Source organism: Capricornis sumatraensis, chromosome 22, assembly GCF_032405125.1.
Source record: "Capricornis sumatraensis isolate serow.1 chromosome 22, serow.2, whole genome shotgun sequence".
NCBI classification, from domain to species: Eukaryota; Metazoa; Chordata; class Mammalia; order Artiodactyla; family Bovidae; genus Capricornis; species Capricornis sumatraensis.
This window is the reverse complement of record NC_091090.1, coordinates 14,194,929-14,206,541: the sequence shown is the minus strand read 5'-3', so window position 1 is coordinate 14,206,541 and position 11,613 is coordinate 14,194,929. Positions and strand designations below refer to the sequence as shown.

Sequence of the window (11,613 nt, the reverse complement as noted above, 5' to 3'; positions counted from 1 at the left end):
TTAGACTCAGTACCTGTGAGGGCTGGCGCATACTCCTGCCACCAACAGTGGCCTTGGATGTTGAAGGTAACTGAAGCACCCCTACTCGGGGGCTTGCCCCAGCACCTGTCCTTCCAAGGAGCAAGTGCAAAGGAGAGTTTGCTAGGCATCTCCTAGGATGCCTGTGTTGGAGAAGGGGTCACATCCGTGACAGTGGAGAAGAGAGGAAAAGAGACACCTCCACCTGCAATGCCTGTGATGCTCCCAAGCAGGAGGGGTCAAAGCCACGCGTTCTCTCCACCACCTGCCTTTCCTGCATTCCACCCTTCCCGCCAGGGCTGGGCTGGTCCTACCACATACTTCTCGGGAGACTCCAACTGTGTCTTCGGACTTCCACAGCATGGTCCCAGACACCTAGGTGGGTACCCCCAGAGCTGGGTATCGAAGCTGGCACTTCAGCACCAGGGCAGCAGAGCCATCAGAGATTTTGGGTGCCTTGGCAAGGATACCCCCAGTCCATGGGGCTTTGCTCACTTGGAGCAGTGGACTGTGTGCTATGTGTAGAGAAGTGGTTGGGTCTGGAGGGGCTGTGATGACGTATCACAAGGCAAAGTAGAAAAAAACAGAGTTCCTCCACCCTACTCATCTTGAGGCTTGAGATCCAACCAGAGCCTGGAAGCAGTGGTCACACTGGCCTTGTTTGGCTGCCTGGAGCCCACCTGCTCAGCTGTAGGCAGGAAGCCACCGGCCACTCCCTGGGGCTTCTCACATTAGGGCTTCCTTCCCCGGCACTCCTGGGAGGGCAGGCCCTACAGTCCGACACTGAGGCTGCGTGAGGTCTGTGCCCCTGGCACCAGGGCCCAAAGCTGAAAGGAGGGAGGAAAGACCCAGGTGGAAACTTGGAACTTTTATTAAATACTCATTCACCCATTTGCCACCACCATCCAGAGCAGGAAAAAAAATTATCAAAATGGAATTTAAAAAAATAAAACAAATTACACCCAATCCCCAGTATGTACAAGGTCATTCCTGGCCTCTCTGCCACAGCTGCAGAGAGGCTGGGGAGCAGCTGGGGTGGGCATGGGGCTGGGCACCTATCTCCAGCCATGGGCCCCTGAGCAACTCTGACTGTGGTGGCAGAAAGTCCCTGCTGCCAAGGGGCCAGACACCTCGACTGGCCTCCGGGGAGGTGTTTATTGCTGGGAGGGGCAGGGCTGGGCCCGCTCTGCCCCTACTGGGCGCAAGAGCTGTCTGACTGCTCCCAGAGTGGGCAATGACCAGTTGGGAGTAGAGGACCCGTCCCAAGAGCAGCCCCAGTCGCCACCTGAGAAGGGGGATGGACCGAGGGCAGGATGGGTGTTTTCCAGAGAGGAGAGAGGGTGCTCAGCTGATTCTGGGGGGAGGACACCCCAGTGCAGCCTGCTGATCAAGCTCGTCCTCCTTAGCTCCTGAGGATGATGCACTCCCTGACTCCAGCTGCCTGGCCCTCCTTGGGGGCAGGGCTCCTGTGCCCTTCAAGCCGTTTTCTTGCTGCCTTCTTGCCCCAGAGACCTTTGTGGCCACCTGCACGTCAGCCACAGCCTGGGCCCTTGGAGGCAAGGATGCCTGTGCAGCCCGGCGTCTCCTTCAGTGTGGTGTGGGACGCAGCCCTCGGGCTCAGCAGCCGCTCTCTGACTGTGCGGTCTCCAGGGTCGCCGCCCCCTGCTGCATGGCAGCGGTGGCCACGCTGATAGCCTCCTCTAAGGTCTGCTGCGCCTCCAGCTGTGGAGAAGGAAGGAGAGAGTGAGACCCTCCCTCCCAGGGCCCAGTGGTAGGGTATGTGGTCTACTTTCTTGAATGTCCTCCACCCACCCAGTGTCACACACACCTGAGCACTCGGTAGGGCCCCAGGAAACAGGAAGTTCACTGATAGAACCCTATTAGGCTAGGCATGGTGAGGAGCCATGGAACAGTCCAGGGTCAGACAGAGCAGCTTGCTGATGGAAGGGGAATGGCGGGCTGGAATAATCATCTACTTCAGCCCCCTTATTTTCCAGATGAAGGAACAGGGACACAAAGAAATGAAGGGTTGAGACTGCAAGGCAGACTGCCATGAAATTTACCGTGAAGGTCAAAAGGGGCTCCCCACCCTGCGTCAGTGAAGGAAGAGGCTGGGCCTGAGACAGGTGTGTGGATGCAGGCAGAAAGGGATCTGTCGTCTGAAATGGGCACCTTCAGACCCAAATGCTGTCCTCTTCTAGTCCTCCACGGAGTTCCCTGCCCTTCGCGCTTCTTTCTGCAGCCACCAGTCTCCTCACCTGCACCGCAATGTGAGTTCCGTTGGCTGTGGCCAGCAGTGCCACCTGTTGATGATGAAGGGATGCTACACTTGAGTCCTCAGCCACCACAGTCCCAGAGGTGATGATTGTGACCTGAAATATATATTAAGAATGAGGTTTTCCAACCTACCTACATTATTCTCCCAATCCCCAATCCAAAAAAATCCCTTCAAGCAAGGTAGCTGGGAACAACTCAGAAGGAAATGAATAAAATCACTGAGTCTGATTAATGAGCTAGCTTGGGGCTCAGAGCTAAATGGGGGTTGTGGCAGTGGTGGTTTAGTCACTATGTTGTGTCCGACTCGAGACCCCATGCACTATATAACCCACTAGGCTTTTCCTTCCATGGAATTTTCCAGGCAAGAACACTGGAGTGGGTTACTATTTCCTTCTCCAGGGGATCTTTCTTCCCAACCCAGGAACTGAACCTGGGTTGGCACACCACCCCAGTACTATTGCCTGGAAAATCCCATGGATGGAGGAGCCTGGTAGGCTGCAGTCCATGGGGTCACTAAGAGTCGGACACGACTGAGCGACTTCACTTTCACTTTTCACTCTCATGCACTGGAGAAGGAAATGGCAACCCACTCCAGTGTTCTTGTCTGGAGAATCCCAGGGACAGGGGAGCCTGGTGGGCTGCCATCTGTGGGGTCGCACAGAGTCGGACACAACTGAAGTGACTTAGCAGTAGCAGCAGCTCCTGCATTGCAGGCGGATTCTTTTACTGACTGACTACCAGGGAAGCCCTAAGTGGGGGCTGTATGTTTCTTTAACTTACAGTCAACTTAATTTATGAATTTCGAGCCTCAGAAGGACAGAGCTGTAAAAGGCCCCACAGGTAATTTAATACCCTTATTTGAAAATGGACTAAAGCTCATGGAAAAGTAACATGCAACATGCCTATGGCAGCAAGCAAGCTGTCTCTTGACTCTCAGAGCAATGTTTGTCAACAAAGAGTTGATGATGACCCAAAGGAGTTGTAGGGAAGACGCTTTATCTGTGGGGATCTTGGTCCTCCTAAGAAGGCTGGACTAATTTAGCCCGCACTGTAAAGCCTGTCCCACAGAAAGGAAGGACAAGAGAGGAAGAACCCCAAGCAAACGGCCTGGTCGTACTGGCTGCGTCTGGGTGCCGTCAGCGCTGACCATGGCGACTGTGTGTGCGCCAGAGGTGGCAAGGTCATCGTCGTGACTGGGGATGGCGAGGGTGGTACTGCCGTGCTGGGTCACCATACTGATGGCGCTCCCCAGGGCCTGCAGGTCTTCCGGGGACAGGCTGACCTGCCAACAGGAAGGAGGAAGATGAGCTAGGAGTGGAGGGGAGGGTTGCCTGAAAGCCCCTAGGCAGGTGAACCTGCTCTTTCAGGTTTGCTTATTGATAGACTAGAGGATTCGCTTCTTGTCACAGGGCAGAGCGATCAGGACAAGCAAGTGAAACAGGCCCTGGTTGCAGAGGCTACACTGGAAGAACTCTGCTGACCACGTCTGTTCACCACCACTTTGCATCAGGACTCTGTTCCATGCAATTCAGGGTCTCTACCCAATTTCATCCTTGTCATCAACTCTGAAGTCACAGATGCACTTGACAGTGAGCGTGCAGACGGAGGCTGGGTTATGCTGCTGGCGTGAAAGCCCAGGCTTCCAGAGGCCACACCATGCTCTGGCCCATACACCAACATGCCTCTCTGAAGGAGGACATCCAGGTGTTTCACTCGGGAAACAGGACCTGTCAGCCTTCAAGGAAAAAGGGAAACTACTAGCTGTGCTCCAGAAGCCCCAGAGACTGAGCTGGACGCACGAGCAGGCGGCCTGTGTTACAGGGAGTTGGGAGCCTCGCCCTCAGCCCTTGAGATCCACAAGGGTGAAAAAGAGAACCTGGGTGAAGATGGGGCTGTTAGAACCTGGAGCTCCCCAGAGGGGGGGGGGTACCAGCCAGAGGGGACCACCCCCACCCCTTGCCCCCCGGCCTGTACCTGCTGGGCACCATCCTGAGTGATTAGAGCCACCTGGGGGGCCCCGTCCTCCTCGGTCACCATAGCCACTTGGGTAGGGAGGTCATCGCCCTCTTCCTTCACCTCTGACACGTAAGCAACGTGGGGCCGCTTGGGGGGCGGGCTCTCCTCGGCTGCAGAGGCGGCTGGTAAAGGAGAGCCCAGGCTGGCACCTGCCCCCAGGTGGTCATGGGGAGGCTGGCTCATCCCCACTCTCACCTCCTGCCCACAGCCCTCACCCTCGAGCTGCTGCTGCTCATAAAGGGCCTGCTCGCTCTCCTCCGTGGCCTCCAGCTCGCCGTGGGCGCTGCGCTTGTGCATGGCCAGGGTGGAGGTCTGCCGGTAGGTCTTGCCGCAGGCGCTGCAGGTGTAGGGCTTGCAGTGTGTGTGCACCACGTGGTGCTTATACAGGCTCGAGTACTCGGTGAAGCGCTTCCCGCAGCCTGGCACCGTGCAAACGTATGGCTTCTCCCCTGGGGACACTGGGCTGTGAGGGGGGGTGGGACCTGGGGCTGGCGAGGGGGAAACTAAGGGAGTAGGAGGGGCAGGATTGGCGAAGAGAGAGCCAGAGGGAGGAAGAGCGACTGGGATCTGGGACTCTGAAGGGACAGAGCTGGGGAAGGTGGCCAGCGGCAGAGACAGAGGAAGTGAGTGTGGGACCACGGTCCCCGCAGACAAGGTGGAAAGAAGACACGGGGGTGGGCAAGGCTGAGGCTAGTAAGGGGCTGGTGAGGGGCACCCGGGCCTTGTGAACAGAAGCAGCAGGAGACAGAGAGGGATGACTGACGGGGATGTGTCAGGCATGATGGCAGAGGGAGGGGACGCATGTGTCCGAGAGATGACACAGAAGCTAGACAGGGACGTAACACTGGGGGAGGGTTAGGATACACGGGAGTCACATGGACAGGGGACGACGTGAGGAGCCGAAGACAGTTCACTCTGCTCTCTCCCCATTGTGCCTGACCCTGGCCTTTATCTGGGAGCTCAGCTGGAGGGGGCGGATTTCAGGTGGGTGCAGATGGGGGCAGGGGGCTGACAAGGCCAGCAGTGCCCATCAGATCAGCCCCAACTGGTAATGGAGGAACTGCTCGCTCACTGCAAGTGAAAGAGCAGTTCTGGGGGCACAGCTGGAACCTCGGGACCCTGTGCCCCGCCCGCAGACCAGCCTGCAATGACCCTCTGTTGAGAAGGTGTCTCAGGTCAGAAGCCTTCGGTAGAGGGGCTAGGGCCTCAGAGGGGGAGGCCCGCGCATGCCAGCTGGCCCACCTGTGTGGATGCGCACGTGATTCTTGTAGTTGGTGGCGCTGGTGAAGCCGCGGCCACAGTGGGGCTCGGGGCAGGTGTAGGGCCGCTCGCCTGTGTGGGTGCGCACATGTACCTTGCGGATGTTAGATGTAGTGAAGGAGCGGCCACAGCCCTCGAAGGGGCACCGGAAGGGGCGTTCACCTGTGGAGACCCGCTGGGTGAGGGCGGCTCAGCAAGAGGTCCCGCAGAGCGGGCTGAGCCCCGGGCTTGGGGCCAGGTCCTAACTGGGCTGGGCGGGCAGGGCCCGGCCTACCAGTGTGGGTCCGGACGTGCTTCTGCAAGTCTCCTGAGGTCTTGAAGGCCTTGCTGCACAGCTCCTCTGGGCACTTGTATGGCTTCTCACCAGTGTGGGTGCGCATGTGGCTCTTCAGCCCATATCCTGTCCCGGGGTGGAGGGGGGCGGGAAGGGGTGAGAAGAGCACTGGGCGGGGCCTTGTCTTCACCATCTGTCTTCCTAAGGCAGAGGCGCTCTCCCTTAAGATGTGCCCTGTGAGGCTCTGGGCCTCCTTTGGCACAAAGCGCCCGTGTCTGCCTCCGTCCCGCCGCTGCCTGGGCAGAGAAGTGGGGCTGGGTCAGCGGTCCCTGCTCCCTGCCCTGTCCAGGGCCAGCTGGCGCCATTCAAGAACCCGTGGAAGAGGAGATCCAGAGAACCTATGACCTCAGGGCCCCAACTGAAAGGGAAAATGAAGTCCAGAGGGAGGCAAGCCCTGCAACCACTGGCACCCCCGCTGGTCTGTGTCAGGGCTGCTTCTTGCCTCCATGACAGGGCCTCCTGCAGTGACAGTGCCCTGCAGCTGGAGCACTAAGACAGCAGTTTCTTCTGGAAGGCAGCCTGGGGCTTGGCTCCCTTGAGGGAACATTCAGAGCTAACCTAGAGCCCTCTACCCTCAGCTGGAAGCAGTCCACCTTGGTCTCCATCCAGGTAGGTTACCTGTGGCAAAGGCCTTTCCGCAGCTGGGGAAATCACACCTGTATGGACGGTCACCGGTATGAGCTCTCTCGTGCACCTGTGAGGACAAGCAACCATGTCATTCAGAGGGGAGAGGGTATGAATGGGCTCTTCGGTTTCGTTAGGGCCCAGAGTATCAGCATCGGCCACCTCCTTTATTTTGCTTCCTCTTCAGCGGAGATGCCCCCTCCAGGGAGCCTTCCCTGATTCTCTTCCCTCCTGCACTCTTCACATGTGTCACAGGCCCCTGTACTGACACTCCTGTACACTCATCTCTTCCTTCCAGGAAGCAATGAGCAACTTGAGGTCAGGGACCAGTTGCAGTCAAAGCAGGAAGGCAGGATTACAGCCTGCTGGGAAGACGACAAGGCTAAGAGCTCTTTGCAGCCACCTTACCTTTAAGTGATGCGCGGTGGTATAGAGACGCCCACAGCCCTTGTAGCCACAGCGGAATGCTCTGTCCCCAACCTGTTGTCCTTTGCCATTATGAGGAGCCTGGCTCTCATGCAGAACCTGAGGGAAAAAAATCTTGGGGTCCCTATGTGTATTCTCCTCAAAGAAGGAAGGGAAGAGGTGGGACACAGGGACCAGCTGGCAGCTTAAGACCCAATAAACAGGGTTAAACCTACCAAGGGGGAGAAGCACAACCTGGGTGATCGATCTAGACAGATGGAACAGACGCTGAGCCTGCTGCAGAAGGAACAGGGCTGCCAGTGGAGTCACCACCAGCTCTCATGGACAGAGACGACTAAATGTCACTGGGGCTCTGACATCTTGGGGAGAAAGGGCATCTCTTAGACGGGCAGGTAAGGTGCGGGCATGAGTGGTCGCAACGGCCACACTTGAGCTGGGCTGAGGGCCTGCTGCCCTCCTTCTGACCGTGGAGGCTGCTGCTCTGGACATGTTTATCCTCTGACGGGAAGAGATTCCCTCCTCCCTGGGGAAACCTGTGTTTGGAAGGGGCACTGCCAAGGGGCTGGCTATGGGGACAAGCTCACCTCGGCTCACCAGAAGCGAGGTGGCCCCAACCGACAAAGTGCACAGGTGCCCAGGGCAGGGGCCTGTGAGTCCCACCCGAAGCCCAGTTCTACCTGCAGCACCCAGCTGCTGACAAGCCCTTCCTTTCCCTCTCTCCTGCCAAAAACCATTCCACACCAGCCTCTGGCTTCAGGGAGCCTTACTGTTGTGCTTTCCTGGGCAGAGTCCTGCTGGAACTGTCCCTTAGCCTTTGTTTTTGGGACACTGTGGCCCTCCCAGGAGCTCTTGAAACTGAACTCTGGAAGGTGTGGTGAGCAGGAGTCAAAGGAGGGAGGCCAAATCCACAGCGGGTCTGTCTAGTCAGCTCCAGGTCAAGGGGTCAGGCAGCTGACAAAGTTTCCCGGACACTCGAGTAGCTGGTGGGTGGCAGGAGAGGGTCACAGGTGGCTGGGCCTGCTCGGCAGGCGAACCCAGTCAAGCGTTCAGATTTCACTCCCATGTCCCACTGGTTCTTGAGGGAATCAAAACTTCAGGGCTGGAAGTGACTCTCTGAGATCATCTGGCCCCAACTCATACGAGATGGGAACAAATTGAGGCCTCGGAGGGGAGTGACTGAGGCAGCACACGGCAGAGGCAGAGCCTGCACAGATTTCAGGGCTCACAATTAAAGCTTGGTTGTCTTTCCAACAGCAGTAAGCTTCTAAAATACACCTTACAGAATGGGGGTGGGAGTGGGCATAGCCCAGAAGGGCCTACTGCAAAGTTTTGTAGTGTCTCTTCAACTTGAAAAGACACAAGGACTTCCTCTTCTCTTCTACGATATAGCTATACTAGTTTAATTATAAAAACAACTCCCCCAGTCCCTGGGTAAAATGCGCACTTCAGGAAGCCCTGCCACATCCACCCCGAGGCGCTGCAGTTCAGCCAGGGAGGGAGGACCCTGGTCTGGAAGGCTCTCAGATCTCTGAACCGGTTTCCCCTACAGGCAGGACCACGGCCCCAGCAGAGAGAGCCTAGACTGACTAATGTTTGGAAAGCCAAGATCCCTTTTCTTTGCAGCTGAGCTACTGTGCAAGCCCCGGGTTCCAAGAATCCCAGCTGCTCCGCTACATCTGCTCTCGTCACTGCCTACCGAGGTTATTTTCCCAAATGACTTAATGAGTCGCAGAGAAGAAATAAACACAAGAACATCTGACCTCAGAGGACTGGAAAACTAATAAAAGTCGCTGGCAAAGGTTTTCTCAGACAGTGCAGCCAAAGTGAAGCTGGGCCTAAGTTCCCACCGTATGGGTATCACTGTTTCTTACAGCTGCCTTCCCTCTGCAGAAACACATAAACAAGCGGGAGTGTACACAGCTGTTGGCGGCCCCACCCGGGCTGTGACGCTTGCCCAAGAAGATGACCCGTGAGAGATGAGTTGGGGGAGCTGGGCTGGGGGTCGCAGGGAGTAGCCCTGGCCATGTGCAGGCACAGGACTAACCCTGTCGTCTAGAGAGCTCACCTTGCTGGTGTACTGCTCCAGGGCCACCACTGTGTCTGCGCCAAAGCCCTCGTCATCCTCTGTGGCCAGGTCCTCCAGCCCCACCTCTGTCTGCACGGCCAGGATGGCGCCGTCTGATGGCACGGCCACAGGATGGTGAATGTAGGCGGTGGAGCCATCTTCCAGCTGCACGGCTTCCAGGGCACTGGGGTCATAGCCCTCTGCAGGGAACATGCGGTTAGCCCAGAAGCTGCACAAGGGCAAGAGATGCGGCTGGGACCTGGGCGTTGAGGTAAGGAGAGGTACATATACCAAGGAGGGTCTTAGCCTCGGGTTTCTCCTGCTCCCTCACCTTGGTGGTCCGCTCTGGCTGGCCCTCCCTCCGGGGCCACCTCTCCTAAGGATGAGGTCCTCTACGGAGTACTGACTGGGAATGCACAAGCTCGGTGAGGACCTGAGAGGACCATCATCTTGGCCGAGACGACCATAAGAACCTCCTGACTGGTGGCCCCTTACCCCTAGTTCCCTCCAGGCAGCACAGCATCCAGAGGGAGCTTTGCAGGACACACGTGTGGTCTTGTTACCTGACAGCCTAAGCAGTTCAACCACGTCCATTGGCCTCAGGATAAAAACCCAAACCCTTATTCTGCAGCCCCAGTGCTCTGGCCCCTGTCCTCTCTGCTTGGCTTCACCTCACCCACTCTGCCCTCCCCTCCAGGACTCAAGCTCCTGGCAGTTTCATGAATGTGCCCTTCTTTCTCCCTGCCCACCTCCACCCCCGTTTCCAGGCCACACATGCTGTTCCTTCTGTCTGGAGTACTGAACCCTTCTTGCCATTGCTCTTTCCCAGCTAGGCCCACTCCATCCTCCAGCTCCCAGCCCAAGCGTCACTTTCTCAGAAAAGCCCTCCCTGAGTCTGAACCCCATTTGCAGTGATCAGTTCATGATGATTCATTTCAAGCCCTTTCCCCCACTAGACTCTAGGAGAGCAGGGACTATGTCCAACCCTGTTCTCTTTTGTATACGCTACCCCTAGTGCCTGGCATGCAGTAATTGCTCAAAAAACTACTTGTAGAAGAAATAAACCATTATTCTTCAGTACCTTAAAAGCTTCATTCTTAAAAAATGTGACTTAAGTGTGTCGTCCTGGTTTTGGATATTACTGCATCATATTTACAGCCTTAACACTTTGTGGCTGTGCTGGAGCCAGAGCCGCCAGGCCCAGCCCATGGACTCCCATGCTCAGGCTCCTAGGGGCAGAAGCAGCTGCTCCTGCGGTCCACGCCAGGAAAGGCAGGGGTGCCTGCTAATCCAGGTGAGTGTGGGGCCCACAGCTCCATGTCTCTGCCCCAGCTCCCAGGGTGCACAGTGCTATCCCCCAACCACAGCCAGTTCTGCCTCCCTTCCTTCTCACCAGTCATGAGGACTGTGACCCCACCTTTGGGTGTGCGGTGTATGTAGGCCATGCTGCCATCTTCCAGCTGCACGGGTTGTCCATCCTCAAAGGAAAGAGGTTCTGTAATGAGAGCAATGCCTGCCTTTCTCTGGAGCGTGGGGTCAGGGAGCAGGGCTCCTTCAGCGGAGGCTGCCTGGCCTCCCCATGTGTCAGGGGTGTCCTGGGATGCCCTCACCTTTCTGCACTGTCACTTGGTGAATGTACGCAGTGGTCCCATCCTCGAGCTGGATCACTTGCCCCTCGAGAAGCTTGTCTCCTGTGGGGGCAGAAATGGAGAGAAGGGGGCCAGGCCCAGAAGAGGGCTGAGGAACACTTGCCTGCTTTAGCAGAGGCCTTTTGGAGGCATAGTCTGCATGTCTAAGCACAGCTTAGACATTCTCCATGTTACCTCACTCCCTGCCTCCCAGGTCTGGGCCTCAGAGGTACCGAGGTAGACATCCTGCCATGAAGAACCCTAAGCTCCCACAAGAGTCCCCTTCTGTCACTCACAGGAGGAGCAACTTCATTTATTATTCTACCCATGCCAAAGCAGGGCCTTCCAACCTGGCAGTAAGCTGCTGAGATTGAGCGAAACAGCAAACAAAGGATTCCCTGAAATCTGGTAAGGCCCCAAATGGATCCAAATTCAGACCTGACTCAAATTAACTAAATCAAAATATGTTCCCTTGTCTCCTACTGTGGCAGTATGCCAAGACCAAGACCCTCTGATAAAGCAGTATAACTTACAGGTTAAAAGCAATGGGCTCTGGGGCTTCCTTGGTGGCTCAATAGTGCCAATGCAGGAGAAACAGGTTTGATCCCTGGTCCAGGAAGATCCCACGTGCCATGGAGCAACTAAGCCCGTGTGTCCCAACTACTGAGCCTGTGCTGTAGAGCCAGGAGCCACAAATGAGCGCACATGCAGCAGCTGCTGAAGCCTGAGTGCCCTAGAGCCCTGCGACAGGTGAAGCCACTGCAACCAGAGAGTAGTCCCCACTCGCTGCAGCCAGAGAAGAGCCTGTGGGGCAACAGACGCCCAGCACAGCACACCCCACCCACACAAAAAGGCAAAGGGCTCTACAGCCAGTCCAGACCTCCTGGGTCTGAATTTCAGCTCTACCTCTTAACAGCTGTGTGATCTTAGACAACTTATTTAACTTCTCTGTGCCTCCGTTTCCT

The 11,613-nt window shown here is 56.7% G+C and overlaps 1 protein-coding gene across 1 annotated transcript in view; it reads right to left on the bottom strand.

Moving 5' to 3' along the window:
• Nucleotides 1-918: 918 nt before the first annotated feature.
• Nucleotides 919-11,613, bottom strand: part of ZNF76 (zinc finger protein 76) — a 28,530-nt gene continuing 17,835 nt past the window's right edge. The window contains exons 3-14 of the mRNA XM_068994111.1: nt 10,631-10,711; nt 10,438-10,515; nt 9,021-9,220; nt 6,938-7,054; nt 6,524-6,599; nt 5,846-5,971; nt 5,554-5,733; nt 4,527-4,760; nt 4,270-4,433; nt 3,413-3,577; nt 2,277-2,390; nt 919-1,740 (exon numbers count right to left, since the gene is read on the bottom strand). Coding sequence (XP_068850212.1) covers nt 1,636-1,740; nt 2,277-2,390; nt 3,413-3,577; nt 4,270-4,433; nt 4,527-4,760; nt 5,554-5,733; nt 5,846-5,971; nt 6,524-6,599; nt 6,938-7,054; nt 9,021-9,220; nt 10,438-10,515; nt 10,631-10,711 — 1,640 coding nt within the window. The 3' untranslated portion in view covers nt 919-1,635. The remainder of the gene's footprint in view (nt 1,741-2,276; nt 2,391-3,412; nt 3,578-4,269; nt 4,434-4,526; nt 4,761-5,553; nt 5,734-5,845; nt 5,972-6,523; nt 6,600-6,937; nt 7,055-9,020; nt 9,221-10,437; nt 10,516-10,630; nt 10,712-11,613) is intronic.